The sequence below is a fragment of the Motacilla alba genome, chromosome 2 (assembly GCF_015832195.1).
Source record: "Motacilla alba alba isolate MOTALB_02 chromosome 2, Motacilla_alba_V1.0_pri, whole genome shotgun sequence".
Lineage (NCBI taxonomy): Eukaryota > Metazoa > Chordata > Aves > Passeriformes > Motacillidae > Motacilla > Motacilla alba.
Genome location: NC_052017.1, coordinates 143,824,762 through 143,846,869, shown reverse-complemented (window position 1 = coordinate 143,846,869; position 22,108 = coordinate 143,824,762). Strand labels below are relative to the sequence as shown.

Genomic DNA, 22,108 nt, shown 5'->3' with positions numbered 1-22,108 from the left:
ATGCAGACACTCTGTCATCATCACAGTAATGACATGATGAAGTGACAAAAACTAATTAAATGTGCCATAGGAATGGCTGAATTTCACAGATGGTTATGTGGAAATTCTGTGAGGTCTGGCCATTTTTACAATTAATTGAAAGACTTTATTTGGGACCTTTTGGGAAACACAAGCTTGCAAGGGATGACAGCCCATAGGTGATTTTATACAAATCTGACACTCCCTATCATGAAAAAAAGTAACCAAGAGAGGTGGTTGGTTTGTTTGAGAGGGAATGAGACTGGTAAAGAGAGGGGAAAAAGAAGATGGGAAAAGAGGGAAGAAAGGGGATCTAAAGAGTAGCTAATTACCAGCATCAGGGATATTCAGGGTCCACGTCAGAGAGCCCTGCACCTGACTGCAGTAGAAGAGCAATAAACCTTCTCTTTCGACCATCTGATCTGCTTCCATGGTCAGGAGGACCTGCTGTCTTCCCTTGCACTGGGTGGAAGAAGGGTGGAAGCTACCCACCAGGAATGTCTGGAGAGGACACCCAACACAGCTGCCCTCTGCAGCCCCCTGCAATCCATACCCTTGATCCAGTCATCTACATCAACATTGCACTGGTAAATTCATTGAGTGATCAAAAAATGAAGTCAAATGCCAGGCTAATGCTCTTAAACTATTTAAAAGAAGACCAGAATTACTGATAACACTAACTTCTAATCATACCACTGAAAGATAAAAAAAATTCTAAAATGTCCTTGTGATAGCTTTGCACTGATTTTGTTCAATGTGTTGTCAGACTGGTTCCAAACAGAAGCTAATTTAGGGTAGACACAGGAAACTCAAAAGCATTTTGCTGTTTCAGGTGCACATTTTCTAGTAAAGAAAGTTTCATGCACCACTCTGCATGCTCAGGAACAGCATGGTTTTATCATGCATAACTAATACAGAATCAAGGAGCACAAAGCTGACTTTTTCAGAAGAGCTCTATTGAGGGATTTTCCCTCAGGAAATGTATATCTAGAATACATTCTCAGTTTTGTGATTCTAGTCTGTGTGCACCTCCTTTTCTACAGTAAAATTAAAAGTACTCAATGATTTTGGTGTCTTTGAACAAAAACAAGACATATCCCTTTACAGGAGATGTAAGTGAAAAACCAACTTTGGCACCACTTTACTAAAAAAAAGCTTAAGTATATTTTTAAGCTACAAGCTACTTCTATTGTTGCTTGCTTTTCATTTTGTCAGTGTATTTCACAAGAAAACTACATCCACTCTGAGGCTATCAGGATAAATAATTAACACTACTCTGAAATCTGAAATTAACTCTACTTGGAGCCCAGTGGAGATGCTGCTTTTGCCAAGAGAGTAGTCTGAACAGTCCCAGAAAAAAAAAATGATATAAACACTAGAAAAATGGGAAGAATTGGTGAACCTGTCTGCTCATTGCACTTGCCACTGTTTTCCATCAGTGCTCTGCTCTAGGAGAAAGAATAAGTTTAAACTTCTTTTTACAAAAGAAATTAAATAACGTGGAACTACTCTCCAGAAGCAACAATAAGCAAAAAGGTCCTTGCATTTCCCTTCCCTAAGTGGTTCAGCTGTTAAATTGCACTGTGCCCTGCCACAGTTTTCACAGGGCCCCATCCTCAGCCATGTCAGTAAAGGGTTTGTGACTTCAGAGTAGGAGGAAACTGAGAGAAAAGTACTCTGGGTCTTCTAGCAAGTTGAATTCCATGTGAAGAGCTCACTAAAAATCTAGGAACTGTGTGAGGAATTATCTGATAGTGACACAAAAAAAACAATGAGCAGCAGTTTTCAAAAACTTCCTTGCCTTCCCTGCTAGAACGATGCAATTAAAATAAACTTATTGAGCCACAGGGATGCAAAAGCAAGTTATGTTTCCTGAAGCAAGGACACAGTGAAGAACCATTAGGTACTGAATTAAGATGTCATTATATTCAAGGTAGCATTTTATTTAATTGAGCCCTCAGCTTCCTGAACCAAGAATTCTATTCCACTGCTCACTGTTCCAAGGCAGCACTGCCAGCAGAGCTCACTTTGTCCAAGCACCATTTCTGATGGATTTATAAACTTCCTCTGGTGATTAAGCCTCATTTCAGAGCACACTGAGGCTGTGAAGATAAATGGCAGTATTGATGTTGACAAAACTGATTTCAGAGTCCTGAGACTCAGCACAGGAAAGCTGTAAGGATATGGATCATTTAGAGTAACTGAGAAAATGGTCTAAGCTGATGGGAAACAAGCCCATCTGTAAACTGAGTTTACTCTCTAAAATTTGTTTTTTTCTTTTAAATGAAGTCTGTCATAAGATTTGATAAAAAGACTGGATACTTTAACATGTGGGAGTTTGGCTCATCAGTTTCAGGGTCTAAAAGCTGCTGACCAACATCAAATTTATGGAATGGAAACTAAGCTGTTGTACCTCCAGGTTACGAAACAAGGTTATTTATATAATACACAAAAAACCACAGTGACGTAAACTGGATTCTTACTATGAGTAAATCAAACACCAAAGTGCATCTCTTGTACATCCTGGCGAAGCATCCAGCTCCTGGAGATAACAGTCACAGGTGAGATGAAAAATAACTACAGCAACAACAGCTCTGTCAGGGTATGGATGAAATAAAACCAGCACCCACGCACTGCAGCATCCTCATCTCTGTAGCAACATCCTTTCACAGTGCAGGTGAAGCTGAAGCAGGAATGGAACTTACCATCAACAGCAGCCTCCTGAAGAGGTCTGTAGCCGCTGTGTCTGTGAGCAGGTGGGCGCTGGCCACATCGGCGCCGCCGCGCTCGGCTCCCAGGGAGACGCGGCTGGGGTCGCCCCCGAAGCTGGCGATGTTCTGCTGCACCCATCTCAACGCTGCCAGCTGGTCCCAAAGGCCAGCGTTCCCTCTGGCCTCAGCAGAGCCTGGTGGAGGAGACAAACCACGGCTGTAAAGAAAACTATAAGCATTGAAGTTTGGGGTAAATGTTACATTTTTTGCAGCTCTTGCAGCTGAAACTTGACAAAACTGATACCAGGGTTTAAAAGTCTGAGGTGGTCTCTTCCAAGGTAATCACTTTACACAGTGACTCCATTTCAGTTTTTACCACTCCACAGGGCAGCCCTGGGGGTGCTGCTTTGTCCCAATGATACAAAAATAACACATGAACTTCTAAGCTTCATTAGGACACATCATGGCAAATCCAGGCTCAAGTATCTGTGGATTTAGCCATAGGATTCTTTTTCTACGTAAGTAGCTCGATCTTTAAGTGAGTTAAAAACAGAAAAAACCAAAACTGTGTGTTTGCAAAGTTCACAAGTTTGAAGGGATCTATAAGAATTACTGCTTTCCTGGAGTACAGCTGATTGCATGTTTCCTTTCTACATACCTCTTACACTTGCCCTGCCTGACCAACCATAAATCACAACATCTTGAATTTCTTTACACTCTTCCAGATATTGTTTTAAAATTTATAATATTTCTGTTTCTATTCTTTGAGATCGTCCTATGACTATCTGATACAAATCATATATATATATATACTTTTTGTAAACATAAAAACAAACAAATAATCATGTGCTTCTCATGCTTAAATATGACCACCTCCTTTTCAACACCAGAAAGTGGTAACCTGATACTTTGATTAATAAGTAACTAATGGTGAAAGCATCTAATGATGCAAGAATGTAGGTAAGCTTGATTTTATGTCAACAAAAGCAGAAATAAGTAATTCCTCCATGGTTTGTAAAAAAGGAATAGAAGATGATTATTCACTGTCTGCTTCTTTTTAATCAACAATGAGCCATTCATTTTCAAAGTTTGAAAATTCTTCACATTTAAAACTTGGAAAAAACCAACAACCCACAGGATAAAACAGAAAAGCTGTGAATAGAAACACAGCTGAAACTATTTGTTTCTTCCATTTCCAAAACCAAATAGTACAAGTTTAAAATAAGGGTAGGTTTAGAAACTAGTGAATTAAAATTAACAGAGAGTGGAATAAAGAAACTGCTTTGTGGATAGGTCTTGGGCAAGGAGCAGTTTAAGTGTACATCCTTTACACTGCTCTAGTGAATTCCTGAGGTATCAAACACACCAGTTTACACAGCAGAATAAATATAGAGGAGAACAGATTAATGGCAACCTTGCAGGTCTTGGAGGTGCCCACACTACAACAGCCTTTCAGTAGGGCAGCCAAAAAGTGAAAGGGCCAAAACACTATGACCTATAGCCATTGTTTTAGATGATCAGTCCAAGCAACACCAGTGAAGCAATGGAGAAAATACTTTCCCTGCTTAGTTTTTTGGTTTTGTGATTTGGTTTGGGGTTTTTTTTTTTTTTAGTTTGGTCTGCATACCATGACCATTTCCCAGAGCTCTCAATCCATCAATAAACCCCCTCTTTAAAAAGAAATCTCATTTTAAGAACTTGGTCCATCCCCATTGAGACCACTCCAAAGGAAGTGAAATCATGGAATCAGTCAGGTTGGGAGGGACCCTTTTAGATCATTGAGCCCAACTGTTAACCCAGCACTGTCAAGTTCACCACTAAACCATGTCCCCAAGTGCCACATCTACATCTTTCTAAATATTTCCAGGGATGGTGACTCAACCATTACCCTGGGCAGCCTGTTCCAATGTTTTACAATCCCTTTGGTGAAGAAATTTTTATGTGCAGATCCATGCAAATGTTTTAGCCACACAATCTGCCTTGCTTTCACTATACTAAACACAAAGACCAAAGAGGGAAATATAACCAGTTCCTTTCTCCTTGGCAAAAACCACAAATGGGTTGTGAAATGTACCACACAGTAGAACAGATGCATGCATGGACCTTCATAGGAGTTAGACTGAAAGAAACATGTCTGCCAGGAATCTTTTCCACTGCCTTTTTGTAGGAAAAGATCACATTCCTGAGGACCACAGGAAACTGAAAAGAAACCAGAATCCTTGTGTGCTTCCTTCTGTTATTACTAAACAGAAAAAGAACAATAATGCTAAATTAAAGCATGAAAATCATTCTGGTTTATATTACTTCATGGAATCTTAAAAGAATAAAAACTAAAAACATGACTGTCTTCTCCAAACTCTTGCCATCCATATCACTGGCAATTCACCTTAATTTTTCTGGACACAATGGAAGAAATGAAGGCATTAGTAAGAGCAGGCATCACTTTTTGCAACATTAATGGGTGACAGCAAACTTAATTAAACATCTTTTATGTTAAGAAGAAAGAGAGCTCTTTCCCTTTTTGCAAAAGCCCTGCCACTGAGAGACCAGAAGAACTATAGAACTAACAAAAACTCCATCCAAACAAAAGGAAATCTTCTGTTTTCACTACCCTTCAATTCCTTAAAAATCCATTTAACTCCTTCCTTTCTAGTTTTGTAATTTATAACAAATCAACTTGAGAGGATTCAGGACTTTGCTTAGTTGGACAATCAAACTGATATTACTCACAAGTTCATAACTTTTATTTCTAATTGTAGGGCTTTCTAACAGCCCCGCTGTGAAACCCTAAGGGTGAACTCCTGCTCCCTTTGAAACCAATGGCAAAAGTTCCAAAGGACCAGGTGCAGGAGACTGGAACATTAATGGTTAATGACTTAAATAATCACCCATTTGTTGTCACAGCACCAAGACTGACAGAGTTCAAGGTGTGTTTGAACAACATTCTCAGGCATACGGTGGGATTCCTGGGGTGTCCTGTGCAGGGCCAAGAACTGCACTTCAATGATTCTTGTGAATCCTTTTTAACTTCAGATATTTTGTCATTCTAGGACTGTACGATTTTCCCAAATCCACACCCTGGACCTCCCAAAGAGGAAAAGGCAAGGAAAGACTGAAATTTTCCCTGACCACAGCTCCACAGTACAAAGAGCAGGAAAAGGTCCCCAGAAAGTCATGTAATGAACCACCTTTATCTGAAGGTTTGCAGGAATGCCAACCATGCACACCAAGCTCAAGTACTGACATTTTGGGACATGCAGGCAGAACCCTGTGAAACAGAGACCAAATAACTTTCCTAAATTATGCATCACCATTTAAATACTGCTGTATCATATTCAGCCCAAACACCATTTTCCACTTAGGAGGAAACCAAGGTGAGGTTCACAGGGCTGAAGGAGGATGGTGTGGGCAGTGCTGTGTACTGGAAGCTCCCACAGCACATATCCACATTGCATTTGGCTCCAGACAAAATGAAATTATGGTATCACTTTCATAAACATATGGTTGAAAACTGATGAAAACAGTGATTTTTTTTTCTCCAGATACAGCCATAACCAAATTCTTATCTAAATAAGTAAGGATCTTGTAATGAAAGCTCTCTATTTACAGGATGAAAGAGACTTTGCTGTGAGTGAACTTTGGACAAAACAAAAAACAAAGAAGGGAAAAAAATAACCAACAACTACACCTATAATCTCAAACCAGGTAAAATCCACCCAACATTGCTAGCAGTGAACACTTGAAAGGATCACCAAGCCAAGTATGTAGGTCAGATACTTGCAAACATGGCAAATATGACATCCTAAAAGTTATAAGTGTATTAAAATGCCCACTAAAGAGACCAAGGATTGCCACCAGACTGAGACAGAGCTCCACTTGCAGCTGTTGCATTTTCTCTCAATGGCTCTCTACCTTAAGTTCCCCTGCTCCAGGGAGAAGTGAAAGATGGTAGAAAGGTGTTCCCTACTTGCTTAAAAAGGCAAGGCTAATAAAAGGCAAAATGAAAAAAAACAATCCCCAAGACCAGATGGCACTACTGCAAAGACTTAGGGAGATTGAATGTGTGTTTTCATACCTCTTTATACAAGAAAAAATCCTGGTTTTAATGGGAATTTGTATAATTTTAACGGCAATTGGTATTAGGAGGCAATAGGAGAGCAAAAATCCTTTACACTGGAACAGGAGAAAGGGCTGCAACACATGCAGGCACATCCAGGCCAGTACAGATTCAAATTAAATGTGGCAAGCCCTTCAGAGGAGTCAGGCTGACTTGTTAAAGAACCAACCAACTGTCTTTGTGCCTTATTTTCCATCCTCTAACATCCTTCTTACCATGAACCTGCAGTTATCTTCTCTGCCTCTTCTCCACTCTGACATGGGCACAAGAGAGCATCAGCAACATTTCATGGATGGAACAGGTTGAAAGTTGGAATCATTGAAAGCTCTACCCACAAGATAGGCCACTGGAATTAGAAAGAATTCTGGTACTAACCTATCTTCACATGTGTCTGCAAAGCTCAATATCCAGAAGTTCATCTGCAAGCACAAGTCTAGCCAGTGCTTTGATATCGATTTTGGGTTTGGTTTGTGGCTGTCCCTGTTACCCCAGCCTATCCCCTTTCTCTTCAGATCAAGTCTCCACTACTTCTTGGCCATTTTTTTCCCACAATAATTTAGAAAATAAAACATCTGTGAAAGATATAGGTTACTTGAGTTAAAAATAACTTGAAAAAAATAAAAATCAGAAACAGTAGAGTTACAGAATGTGTTTGCCCTGGAAACACATGACTTACCAGTGCTCAGGAAGCCAAAGACGCCGATCCGGTAGTTTGCCGTCACGACGATGACGTTACCGATGGCAGCCAGGTATGATCCATCCAGGGCTGTCTTTCCCTCCTCAGCACTGTAACTCCCTCCATTGTGGAAGAACAGCAACACTGACATGTTTTTGACCTGCCATGACAATGACCAGATTAATATTCCTGTTGTTTTGATAGGTCACCAATAAGAAAACAAATAGCTTCCTCATGAACATTATCTAAGCCATTTATAGCTTTTTAAAAGTGACCATAAAGAGGGAATATCTGCCTGTCAGGAATTTAAAGGGTGTTGTCCACAATTATCCACAAATTGTCTGCAATGACCTGTATATTACAAAGAGGGCACTATCTCCAGTATAAAGTAGATTTAACAGTACCACAGTATTCCACCAGCCAAAATCTCCTCTAGGCCAGCTTCTGCTGCTTTGGCCACTGAGCATGTGGTGTGCTTGTCTTTGCTAGAGCACATCTGCTTTACACAAAGATGCAGGAAAAGTTCAAACAAGTGGGAAACAGGAGAAGGAAAAGGCCGGTTGGGTTGCTCCATCTTGAGTAAGACTAGCTCACAGCTGTGCACAGCTGCTTCCTGCTCTCAAGTCTTCAGCACTCAAACACTGCCGAGTCTCAAAAATGTCACTTGATATTGATAACACTCCATGGAAATTCAGTGCTCATGGAAATTTTCCCCTACCAGATACACAGAGGGATCCTGCAGGGAGGACTTTGCAGAGGAGAGACCCATATCTCATGAAGCACAGATGGACTCTGCCTCAAACAGCCCAGCAGGATTCCTGTGATGGCAAGGAGTGCCAATCTGCACCCATGTTAACACTCCTGGCAGAGCCACCTGATTTTGCACAGAAACAGAAGCTTTTTCCTACAGCAGCACCAGGTATGGACCCTCTCTACAGACACAGCAGGGCTGCATCAACAGGAAAAAGGCAGAAGAGCTCCAGGACACCTCAGCACTTACCAGCAGGTTACAGACATTCAACAGAAACATCCTTCAGTGAACATAAAGGGGGAGGTTGGTTTGGTTTTTCCCTTTTCTGTAGCAGCATCAAAGTACATCTGGGGCTGGTTTTCCCTGCACCTAGAGAGCAATGGGCTCTGCTGCTGCTATTTTCTGGATAGAGCTTAGCTAAACACAGCAGTCCCATCTGTTCTGGTAAAGAATGTCTCCAGCAAAAACACAAATGGCTGTATGGGAGAAGCAGCAGAGCAGCAATGGCTGCAGCATCCTGCAAAATTACTGATGTCTGTGTGTACTCCTCACTTATCTCTCTGATGAATCAGTTCAGGGCCCTCTTGTGAACATAAGAATATTGCCAAGAAAACACATACATTACAAGCACTGACAGATGTTTTTTCTCATGAACTTCTCTTGAATTGAAATTGCCTAACTTGCAGTGCCTTGTCCCTGGTTCCCATTTCTGCACTGCATGCAACACAGAGAGAGATAGGGGTGAAGAAAAAAATGAAATCATCTGTTTTCACATGGAAATTCATTCTGAAATACAACCACATCGAGTTGTGTCAGCTAAAATGGTTATTAACAGTTATATTGAGCCTGCTCCATCTCCTCAGCTCAGCATGGTTAAGCCTGAGGCTCATACTAAGCATTTCCCACATGTCCACAGTCTCCATAGCACCATGACCTCTAGCTGCCCTGTAAATTGCATATTACATTATTCTGAGTGACTTTACACAATAAATAGTTTACAAAGGGCAAAGATGGGCAGTAAAATTTGGAAGTGGCAAACCAAAGCCATTTACAATGGCTGCAACAGATATGGAGTAATTCAGGGGAAGATGTAGCACTGGGACTGTGCACAGAGCCAAGTGTCTGGATGCAGCATTTACATTTCTTTTTCTGCACCAAGCAATGGGAAGCCCAGCAGCTCCATCATGGTCTCATGGGGACTATGAACAGGGGCTTAGGTCCCACGTGCAAACCCTAATGGGGTAATGAAGTTCAGCAGCCACCAGGATGCTGCAAGTCAGCTGGAAGTCTGAGAAGCTTCATAATATTCACAAGCATCTTCTCCATCACAGAATGCCAGAATGGTTAACCTTGGAAGGGAACACTGTTGGGGCCATCTGGTCCAACCTCCCTGCTCATCCTTCTGTAAAACACTAGATGAGCTACTTGACAGGGACAGATTTAAACTCCACCAAGACAGAAAACCTTCAGTGCTTTTACTACCATACAATATTGCTCTGTAAAGAATTGAGTGCAATGGGGATGACACAATAAGGATGGGAATGTGCAGGAAATGGAGTAAGAAGAGAGAGGGTTTCTATTCCTATTTAATGGAGATTTTAAAATCTTGATCTTATAATTAAATCCTTTCTAAATAAAGGCAAAGCACAGCTTTGCTGAGCTAGTGTGACAGGTGGTGATGATTATAGGTGGAAAAAAGTCCAAAGTGCCAGTTTAACTGTGGTACATGTAGCTATGGGAGCAAAATTATGTCATTCACCTTCTTCAGTGCTTGACACTTTGAGAGCCCTTTGGTGACAGGCAGCAGTCCCTGCACTGTGCTCTTTTTGAGGCTCAAAATGCTCCTGAACGACCTCTGCATTCACTGCTCTCTGGGAGATTTTATATTCCATATTTACCGGCTAATTTAACTTTCCACAGGCTAAAAATATTTAACTATCTATCTGCATGTGAGTAAAAAATAGAGCTTGCCACAAAAAGAGAAGGAAAATTCATTGCCTTCTGTTCCCAGTTACTTCTGCAAAACCAGAAATTTTAGCTCTCTCCTGGACAAGATTTATGCATGTGAAACTGATTTTCTTGATTGGACCTACTTCCACCTTACAATATTACAAAAGACAGGAGAGATTCAGTTCACAGGACTGAGAAGGAGAATAGACAAGCCTATTTAGTCTGTAGGAAAATACAATGCTTTCAAATAAAGTATCATGAAAGCAGCTCTTAAGCATAGATGGCAAACTGCCTGGGACAGTGACCTGATGTTTTCAATAAATGGTGACTGCAGTCAAGGCAAAATGACAGCCTCATGCTGTAGGGAGAAAACAGACTGCTGGTCTGTGTGATGATTAAAATGGGCCTGCAAGGGACTCTCTGTGCTGCTGTCAGATTGCTAAACCAGCTCTTTCCAGACATGCAGTATGACAGATTCATAAATTTCTATTACAGCTACCATCACCTTCTGAAAATTGCCAGTACTGTGGAAAGAAAAAGTTCCTGTCTCTGGGCCCACTCCTCAATGGGATTCACATGTTATTCAGCATCTTCACCCCAGGCCCCCCAGGGGCTGGCCAATCATTTTAGCTTGGCTTTAACTTGCAGCTTTCTTTTATATCTGTTTAGAATGAGAAAATCAAGAACTTTCAAATGACAATTCCTCACATTGTACCAGTGGCCCAGTCATTTTTAGAAACATCTATTTTTAAGCTCTGTGAGCTGGCCACAAATCTAGCATTGCTTGCCACTCTCATTTCCCAGCAGACTCCCACAGATGTCAACAGGGGAACAGTAAAGATGAGGGTGAAAAAATCCATCAGCAGCCCCCTGTCTGCTGGTAAATGTTGATGTATTGCACTATTGTCTCCTGGACAGATGGTCTGCTTGCAGGAACACTGCCATCTCTGTCCTTAATTTCTCCTCCTTGGCTGTCACCTTCTTCTGGTGTTGTGTTTCCCTCTCTGTCTCTCTCTTATTTCTAGCTTTTTAGTGTTCTGTCCTCCTGGTCACCCACCACAGCTCACACAAAGCCTGTAGGGAATACTCTTGTACCAGTAAAGACACCAGAGTGCCTAATTTAACTTTGCAGACTTTGTGGACAACAAGGGCAAAACAGCCATTCATGCCAATTAAAAGCACTTTGGAAAGAGACAATCCTCAGCTACAAAAAAAATCGATTTTAATTACAGCTCATACTTACAGTGGTGTCAGGAACAAAGATGTGCAGATACAGACAGTCTTCACTGACAGACTGTGGTGGGGCTTCTCCGTCTCCTGGCTGCCAACATGCTGCCCTAGAGACACAGATTGAGAGTGTCACAATAAAAAAGGCTTTTACTCTTCTTCCACTGCTGCTACTTCCTTATATTTTGATGCATTAGTTAATAAAATCTTTAAATATGTAAATCTTGATCTCATTTAAAACTGTGCCCACCTATAAGTTAACAACAGCTATGTGGGTTTGTATACCTGCACATAATGCATTGCATTTGTGTGCCTAGAACCCCTCCTCATAAACCTGCCCCATTTTAAAAAGCTTAAAACTTAAAAACGTGCTTTCAAAAAACCCACACTTTACATAAGCTGTACAAAATTAGCACCAGCTGTAAAGAGAGCAGGGCTGAGGCTCACAGGCACGGTCTCCCCTGCACACCTACAAAATCCACTCCTTTGCTAAAATGCTGGTTACCTATTTAAATTTCTAATAATCTGTGGGCTGTGTACATTTTGATTTATTTCCCAGTGGTCTGTGGGCTACATTTCATTGTGTTTAATTTGATTTCTAATTGTCTGTGGGAAAATTTGGTAACTTCAAAATTTAAATGCATTTTAACAATCTCTTTGTTCTAAGCATCATAGCAGACCATTAACAGTGTCAATTAATGTTAAAAGTACCCTTTCAATAAGAATGCAGTAGCAAACCACATAGAGAAATTATTTCCAGCCATCATCTGAATGAGATTAATCTGCTCAAGCATATCAAGCTTGAATCAAGTGGATGATTTTTGCTGTTCAGTGACAACCTACTTTGAAGCCAGCTCCTCTATTTCACAGCTTCATCCATAGCACACAATGAGTTAGGAAAAACCTCACAATTTGTTAGTGAAGAAACCAAAAGAGCTTCAGAAAATAAGGTAATTGCTCAGAGAATTATTTCTAAATTATCATTTTAATGCCCTTGCAAAATTTTGTCCTAAAGGTGTAAAGAAATTATTAGAAAACTACAAGGAAAAGGACCAGACTTAATGGAATTCTATGATTTTTTTCCATAAGGGGGAGATTAATCTAGGATGTTGATGTCACTCAACAATTTTCACACTGACATAGTGAAGCACATCATCTCCAAAACAAAAAAACTGCTGAAGCCACTTCTGGCAGAAAAAATACGAATTCCCAGGTAGGAAACCTGCCAGGACAATAGGTATTACATTATTAATCATACAGTTTTCCACAGGGCAGCAGAGATCATCCCCTGTGATCAAGGCTTTTTTTTCTCCAGCTCCCAGGAGAAAGGCTGCCACCTGCTGAAGCACAGGAGCTGGAGACTCCAATAGCTGGCTGGTGGTTTTGGTTGGGTTGGGTTGGTTTGGGTTTTTTAAGTTATTAAAGTCTTTTATCAAGTCCAAGCTGATAAATAAATATATCTCTTCAATCAGTAATGACACTGTGCTAATGTGAATTTCTTGTATATAAATATTTAGCATCAATATAGAATATATATAATCCTAAAAACATCAACAGTTTCTATACATAAACTGAGGTCTCTCAAATTCCCCAAGTGTAAACTCAAATAATTGGGTTTTTTAACTATAAATGAATAATAGAAGATAATGGCCAAATTCTCCATTGGACTAAAGAAACACTTTGGATTCAAAAGACAGAACAGATTGACAAAGGTCCCCGAATTGTTTTGAAAATCTCAGCCAGGTTGCCCATTGAAATCTTGGGTCTTCAAGGGGAGATCAGAAAGGCAGGTGGGTCTAACTAAACCCAGACTGTGCCTCAGACACCAAGAGCTGGTGCTGTGTGTGCTAAAATAACACCACTGAACACCTTGGAAACAAAAAGTCACATCCCACCAGATCCCTGCAATGTACTCAAGGCTGTGGCTTCACACCTCCACAGCTCAGGAGCATCCTGATGGGATAACCAAAGGCCAAATACACTTTCAATTCCCCAAGTATTTATCTTTCAATAGGTTTTGGACAGAAGACACTGATTTTCTGGGCCCTTCAACCTGATCTCTTGGACACCACCAGGCAGAGAATTTCTATATGAGGCCCACAGTGTCTGGTTACATCAGTGTTGGAGTGCCCCTCTTGGACTAAATGTGTGCAAATGTATGGTTCAGCAGGGGCAAAACTATTTGTATAAATATAATAAATACTTGTATAAATACTATTCAGAATGAAAATGGACTGACAGCAGACAGTTGGTGGGGAGTTATGCAGAGATTCAAGGCAATGGAGTGCACAGGAATTTGCCTTTTCTCTTGAGGTGCTTGCACGCTTTAACATGCAGATGGAGAAATTATTCTCTTTGCTAATCAAAGACTCAGACTTGTATCTATTTATCAACCTACTCTGTAGGTTGCTTTGCAGGAAAGGACATGAATATTGTTGTCATCACTCCAGCAGCTTTCCCAGCCCTGGCTGGACCAGCACTCCTGCATGTGGGAATCCATAAAATCAGAGGGTTTTGGGAAAGCTGCAAAAGGCAGGCCTCAGAGACAGCAGAACTGTGATTAGAGCTAAGCAGTAGCCATGAGATAGGTCAGCAGAAAAATTATGTAAGAAGTAGAAAAGTAGAAAAGTAAGGACAAATAGAACAATTAATGGTCTGTGTATAAACGCTTGTCTAGAATAACTCCCTAAGCTGCAGAAAAGTATATCTAGCAAGATATTAGGAAGCTTAATAATGGAGCTCTGTGCATTGTGCTTTAAGACTTACAAGCAGGTATTGCATTTGAAATAAACAAGCATTGTTTTAACCAAAGGTACATGCTTACAGTGATTGGATAGAACCACTGTCAATATGCTTTTGCTTTGTTTGATTGGTCAAAAAACTTTTAAAGTGAGGTGTAACATTAAGTTCTTGGTCTGCTGCCTGGGATGTGAGCTGATGGCATCTTCCCATTGTCATAACCATGTAATGAGACTGATGCTGGAAAATAAAACAGCTCAATGCACGTTCCTAGCAGTCCTGTGTCCCGTTTGTGATTTGTACACAGCCCCCCACGGCACTCCTGCAGGCACTCAGGGTTCCTCACCGAGCCCCCGTGGCGTTCCAGGTCTCCAGCCAAGCAAAGGGCTCTGGGGGGCTGAAGCGCCTCTCGCCGAGGGGAGGGGCAGCGTAAGGGACGCCCAGGAACTGGCTGATGTTCCTCCATCCTGAGCCCACGTGGATCACCTGGGATTTGCCCATCAGGTATCCATGGGATGGGATGTACACCCTTGGGGTTGAATCCGACTCAGAAATGGGCTGGAGTAAATCTGTCAGAGGGCAAGCAGAGGAACAATAATTTATTTATTCAAGTTAGGACCATTTCAGAAACGAAAATTAGTGCCATTTCCCATCGTTTTAAACTCTTAGGTGTCCACTTCTTTAAATGAAACACAGATAAATTTAACTCTTTACTGCTACTGTTTTCCTATAAAAAAATTCATTGAAACACAGTGAAGTGACACCTCCCTCTATTTTTCTCCTAAAACAATGTAGTGGATAGGCAGGAACGAAATTCAAAGTCATGGGACTAAAACCAAACCTGTAACAAACAATAAACACAAGTCTACTTTTATGTCTCAGTTTGTGATTTTTTTTTTTAACTTGGCAATGATAAACTGCTTTTTCTCTCACTGAGCTACAATCTAGAAGGTTCTCATTGACTTCACAGAATTTCAATGACAAGGAAAATTTTCTTCCCTTACCCCTTATTGTCATCTGGGTTCTAATTACCATTAATAAATAAAATAACCAGTATTACATTAAAAGAAGGCAGTCTCTTTAAAAATCAAAGGGCATAAATCCAACAAAAATTACACTTTCAAATAAGCATGTAAACAAACAATAGAATTTTTACTTATCTACATTGTCTATACAACTTCTTTTTCTCTCTTAAATATTTTTCACTTATTTAAAATATTGTTTTTTTCTGTTTAGGGAGCAGGGATATCTGTTTGGTTTTTTTGTTTTCTCTAGAGGTTGTCCTTAATACTTTCAATTGACATTGACATTGACATTGACTTTTCAACACTCCTAGTGTTATTCTCCAAGCTTAAAAGGAAGAGCATATCAAAGCATCTTCTGCTGATGAAAAGCTAAGAGCTGGACTTGCATTACTGCTGTTGTTTGGTTTCACTACTCTGCACTTTCAAAATACCTTTCATAAACTCGACTTCCTCTGTTATGCCTGCTTCACCACCAGAGGGTAACACTACAATTTCATGCATTTTTAAAACAATATCTGGGGACATTTTTCCCATCCTCTTGGCTGTAACTCCTCTGAAACAGCCATGAAGAAGTGTCTAGGAGACATCTATGTTGCTTTATGAGGTAAGGAATTCCTCAGTCCTCCATTCACTAGAACTGAGCACCACAGTTGAGGTTCTTCCTCCACAGCTTTGACCTGTTCTTACCTTGTCTCCTATAGATATAGGTAGCAGGTTCTTTGAGTAAAACCCAGCAGCTGTGCCCTTGCAGGCCATGTGCACACATCTGTGTATCAGGGTAGAAAATGCACCTTATGGCTGAAGGCTGGATTTCCAGTGTAACCATTGAACATGACTGGTTCTTTGAACAAGCTGTGAGATGAAGCAGGAAGAAAAAGAGCAGCTAAAAAATGTGTTCTCACATTTTGCATGACAGTGGTACACTGTTCTTAAAAGAAGATTTTACAACAGGTGAAGCAACAAGGATATGATGTAATTCAGAGCAATGGGACATAAATGTCCCCAAATGCCCATAATATTCTCCAAAATAGCCAAAGGACAGAAGCTTATATTGTCTTTAAAAAGGAATAATGCAGCAAAAAAACTATTATCACAGGTTTTAGAGAAAAACATCAGCTTGTAAAGTGCTGATAACCTCATCTGAATTCTAACAGTCCCCAGTGAGTAGGTGGGAACTTTCCTTTACTTCTACCACTCTGTGGCATTGAGGATTTCCCAGTCATGCGAAATTAGAGAACTCTTCTGTCTGGTCAGGCTGTAGATTAAAGCAATTCTCTTTTCTGTCACTACAGCTCAATCCCTGCTTGCTCCTAGCCCTCAGTTAACCCTTCCTCACACACCACTGCCAGATGTTGCTTTGGCAGATGGGTTTAACAAATGGCAGTGGTTCCTTAGAAAAACAAGACATCATTGCTTTAATTATTTGCTATAATACTCTCCCAGATGTACAATGCCTGGAGAAATAAGAGATCTCCGTGCCCAAGAGGTGTCAAAATTACCCAATTACTGTATTATATTACAGCATTTTATATCTATTGCATCTCTCTTGAAGCTACTTCAGACCCCCTCTCTCAGATTAGGAAACACTGGGATAGTCTTTAAAGACAAGTAAAATCAGTGTATCTATGTCAGAAGTGGGAAAGCTGTTCTTGGTTTTCAGGCTCACAGGTCAGTATTTTCTGTAAAGCTGTAAATGACCATTTCTTACCAGACAGGCAAAAATCTCTGGCCGTGGAGAAGTCATTCAATATATCTCTGCTAACATGCACAACTTCAAAGTGGGAGATGGATGCATCCAGGAGAACAGATGACACATTTAAGGGTTGCCATGCATCCATATATTCTGTAAAATGAATAATAAAAAAATAATATGACTAGAAAGAGCAGTAAAAATTTCAGAGGAACCTACTAAGGAGTTAAAAGCATTGGGGAGTTCCTCAATAAACAAGTGTCATCTTCCTTTGCATCAACTGAGAATAAATGAAATATTCAAAGGCCTTAAATTGACTTGAAGGTCTGATCCCGTGTTCAGAGGACAGATATTAATTGGTTTACAAAGGTGTTTAGTAAAGAAATAGGCAAATCCAGAGTAGCTTTATCCAGGTTTGAAGGTAAATCCAACTGATTTAAATAAAAGGCTTCTGAACAGCCCTAATTATATTAAAGGGCATGGGTTCTAATGCTTGCACACAAGTTCCTGAACAGGTACATCCACTAACTTCTTGGAAAGGAAATGAAGGTTAATTTTATCATTTTAATTTGATTTGGTAGATAGAATTATATTAAATTCTATGAACAGTTTTAATGTCATGTAACTTCTACATAATTAAGATTTCACTCAATTTCACAGGCATATATATACACAAATATGTGCATATGTGTAAATATAATCATGTGTATTACATATATGTATATTCCCATATATACATTTAGTGTCCACGGACTTGTGTGAGCATGCATATACACATATATACTAACTCTGGTGTTCCTCAAGGATTGTCCTTCTGTCTCAAACTATGTTTAAAAAAAAATACCACAAACATTTTTTTCTCATACACAAACAGTTAAAAATATCTGAGAACTCTCAATTTTGTACATAGAAGACAAAACAGAAGGTTTGGGACAGAATGGGCCTTTAATTACTTTAGTTCCTTTCAGAAGCTCAATATGTTTTAAAAGCAAAAGGTCCTGTTGTGGCCACGGAGTCCTAAACAATAGGCTGGTGTTGTCCCCTCCATGTAATTGTAGGGTGAGGAGAGAGCAGAGTCAGCTGTTCCTCTGCTATTCCTAGTGAGCAGGTCTTGTCCTCGAGTTCATCCACCCACATGGATGCAAAAGTCACGACCTGTCATTTCATTAAACATTTCTTTTATTCTACTGAGAAATCAGTGACTGGCAAAGATGGCCAAAGTTTCCTTTCTCCCCCTCTCAGAAAGACAGTCTGACCACAGCACTCAACATGAAATGAAGGTTAATGTGTTATGTTAACACCACAAGCTTACTCGAGTCACAGAGAGGCAAAGTCATCACAGTGCTACATCAGAGGGGATCTGAATTAGTCAGGAGTAACAACCCTGCAGTCACAGCTTGACTTGTGTGACAGACTCACTGCACTGGATTTTTTCTTCCCTTTAAGGACTGGCTATTCAATTATTTTAGAGGAACAGAGTGATTTTAGTCATGTGGAAATTACTATTTCTCATAATGTCAGTGGTTTCTTTTTTTAAAACATCCACTATGAGCTGTTGCATAACCTATGTTAGAAAACTTCAGCCTCTACATCTAGGGTGACAGCTTGTGGCACCTATTTAGAAAGATACTCAAAAATAAACATCAATTTTAAATGATGGAGAATTAACCATTACATCCTCTCCAGAGAGTTTCTGCCTGCATTACTAGATCCCCCAGGTCTTCTTTTCCAGATTAAATATTACCAATTTATGTTTTCAGTTTGTGTTTTGTTTGGGTCGTTTGGTTTTGTTTTTTTTCTGAAGAAGAAGAAAAGATTTCTTTTATCAATATGACTAAAGTTTGTTTTTACCTAAGAGCAATGCTGTCATCCTGTGCTGTCTACAGTACCAGCAGCTGAGGTTCTACTACTGGAACAAGCAAAATCTCTCCAGGTTCAAACACAAAGCTTCAAATTAGACCAGCTGTGGTTCTTTCAAAAGAGAGCCTTATCTGGATTCCACTGTAACACAAAAAGTCTGGGTGCACCGGTGGTTTTGGAAGATACTTCCCCAGACTCTCTTTGCACAGCTTCCCTGACTCACCAAGTGACCTCAGGCAAGTCTCACCATCCTCATTTGCCTCCATTTCCCACAGGCCAAACATTCAGAGGGGTCCTTGCTCTCTCAGGAAGGAAATTCAAAATGAATCAAAAAAAACAAAATAAACTTTTTGGATTTACACCACTGGATTTGGATTTACACTTGAATTTTGCCTCATATACATAATTTCATAAGCTAAACTTTCTACTTCTACATTAGAAATTTCTTTTATCCCTTTATATGGGACAGAGTCAAGTCAGAAGCACATCTTTTATATATATATGAGGCACACTGGGCACTTTGCAGGCCATGCTAGGCATGGAAGAGTGACCACTCATGATGCAAACATCCACAGCTCATACATTCCTATCTAAACTGATTATTCATTGCCCCAAATCTCCCAGAAGTGACCCTTGCCATCTCCCACACAGGAGTTCTTTGGGTTGGGTTGGGGTTCAGATTGTATTGGTTTGGTTTTTTTTTTTTCCATCCTCCATCCTGGACATGGTATTAATGATCTCAGGTCAGATTTAAATGCTGAGACTCCCAGGTTTTTTCCTTTTCCTTTTTTCTGCCCAGCTGACCCCAGATGCAGAGAGATGCAGAAACATAAATGTTTATTTTAACAACAGTTCACAACTCTTTAACCCAGAGCCCTGCATGGCACCACTGTGGACATTGACAGCCAGCAGTGAGCTGCTAAAGAGATTTTGGATATTGGTTCTTCCCTTTTCCTGAAAGCAGATCCAGCAACACCCACAGCCATGACACCCACTTCATTCTGTGAGCAAAACACAGCTTTCCATGGCTGATCTCAACTTGCCTCATGTAGAAACTGCTCTCACAAAGCAGAGCTGCAGACTGGCCCTGTGCTCCTGGCAATGCACAGTGCACCTGATGGGCTGGAAGACATTTCTGGTCTATATATAGGTTAAGAGCTAACCTTCCAACCCACATTTTGGCAAAGGCTTTCATTGGATAATTACAGCCCTCTGAATCCAGCCATCCCTGTAACTCTTATTTCAAAATTATAGATGTCCCATACAGAGAGCCTCTCTCCTCCAGATGTTCTTGTTTGGGTAGGCAATGTTTAAGACTGAATTTGCAAAGAGACTCACACTGGCCTTACTCTGCTCCCACTGCAGTCACAAGATCACAAGACTGGAATAGATTTCCTGGCAAAGAGGTTATAAAATCCTTGCCATAAAGTCAACAAAAGTTTTATCGCTGACTTCAGTGGAAGAAAAGAGGCATCAGTTATGAGTTTGCTGCGAAATTTAACACTTGATCTAAGGAGACAGAGAAACAGAAGTGCATTAAAATAACAAGTAAAAAGAAAACTTGTGAAGTTGAGGAGGACCATATGAGGTTAAGGAGGTACATAAATGAGACCTCTGGGTTCAGTACACCTGATTTATGTTTGAAAGACAAATTTTGATCTTAATTCTGAAATTTGTGAGCCATATTTAATACCCCTGACTCAAACCCCAAACATGCTTATAGACTGAACTCAGTGCTTTATATTCCTAGCTTTCCGAGGTTTTTTTCAACAGCCTGCTAACCTGTCTGTATACCAACAGTCTTCAAAGACAGCAAACCAACAACTCAGAGTGGACCTGTAGAAAATATACTCTTCCTAAAATAGAACTACTTGTTTTTGTTGATCCACTGAGATTTGTATAATTTAAAATTAATTATTTTCTTTAAACCGCTGCATAATAACTGTAATCACACCTGAGACAAGTCTCAAAAATAACAACTGTGTATTTATGGCCTTTAGCAGGGAGCAATCTTGCTATGTTCCTGTTAAATACAAGCTTTCTGTCTCCTTTAGGGGTGCCAATTACAGCAAATGATATAGTAAGGGGATATTAAAAATGTACTAGGTATTTATCCAGGTTTAAAATAAGCTGCTTTCAAAAGGCTAAAATCCTCATATTTACAAACAATAAAAATCAAACTTAAGACCAAAGATAGAGTAATTCCATGTCAGAGATAAAATTTGCTATGTGGGAGCATAGTAAATCAGTTCCCAAAAATGGGTACAACAAGGTTTTGTTTCACACTAAGGATGTTTCTGACAAATACTCAACATTATGGGAAAACAGGAAGATAAATTATACTATTAATCACCAAAGTCTGCTACATCAGCACTTGTACTACCATCAGCATCTCTCTTGAGAATGGAAATACCCCTTGTGCAGACAGAGCCTCATGGGAAATTTATTCCCATGTTGGAATATCCTGTAGCCACCGCTCTGCTCAGTCCTGCCTCAAGGGAATGACTATAAATCACTAGGGGATCATAGAAGGCAGGAACAGGAAGGGCCTAAGATCATTACATCCATATGCCTGGGTGGTTTCTCAGTTAATTACTTCATTTGCATGGAGTAGGCACAGAGCCCACATGATCTGTGTGTTCTCCACAGGGCCAGGCAGGAGCCACCCTGTAAGGGCCACCGCCTCCTAACAGCTGCCAAATCTAAGATAGATAGATGTGCTCTACTTAGAACTGAAGACAAAAAAAAGTCATTAAAGTTTAGATAATTATTGCATACAATTAATAAATCTAGTAACAAAGTCAAAAGTCACCAAGGTTGTTCCTCCCTCATACACAAGAGTGCTTTCAGGCTCTCCAGTGTGTTCTAAGCACAAGTATTCCTTCTAGAAATTCAGGTAATATGTCTCATGGATTGTTTTGCTTCTTTCAGACTGATTTGAAAACACATAAGAATTTCCAAAACTCAAACCCTTGTGCATAAACTGCTTGAATAACATCATTCCATATTTGGAAAATAACAATAAAAATATATATAATTTAAAAACCCATTTTCTTATCTCGCCTAACTTACAGCTGGCTGCAGGAAGTTCCATCTCAAACCTAATTATGAGACCTGGCTATTTTCTCTTTATAAGACAGTCCAAGATGTTCACACAACTGAGCAGAGTTGTTTAAATACCAGCCTAAGTAAACCAAGACTGCAGGACGACATATGAGCATTTTCAGCATGGGCAGTCCTAAAATAACATCTGTTCTCCCATTGTTAAAGGTCACAGATTGTACCTGAAACTCCCCACAGATGGTTCCATACTCAAGTGTCATCACAGCACATGAACAGGGGAA

General features: G+C 40.1%; 1 protein-coding gene across 1 annotated transcript in view; it reads right to left on the bottom strand.

Moving 5' to 3' along the window:
* The window catches only part of TG (thyroglobulin), a 146,435-nt gene that overhangs the window by 60,862 nt on the left and 63,465 nt on the right, over nucleotides 1-22,108 (bottom strand). The window contains exons 36-41 of the mRNA XM_038126940.1: nucleotides 16,923-17,057; nucleotides 15,902-16,066; nucleotides 14,536-14,758; nucleotides 11,467-11,560; nucleotides 7,523-7,682; nucleotides 2,724-2,923 (exon numbers count right to left, since the gene is read on the bottom strand). Of these exons, the coding sequence (XP_037982868.1) occupies nucleotides 2,724-2,923; nucleotides 7,523-7,682; nucleotides 11,467-11,560; nucleotides 14,536-14,758; nucleotides 15,902-16,066; nucleotides 16,923-17,057 (977 nt within the window). The remainder of the gene's footprint in view (nucleotides 1-2,723; nucleotides 2,924-7,522; nucleotides 7,683-11,466; nucleotides 11,561-14,535; nucleotides 14,759-15,901; nucleotides 16,067-16,922; nucleotides 17,058-22,108) is intronic.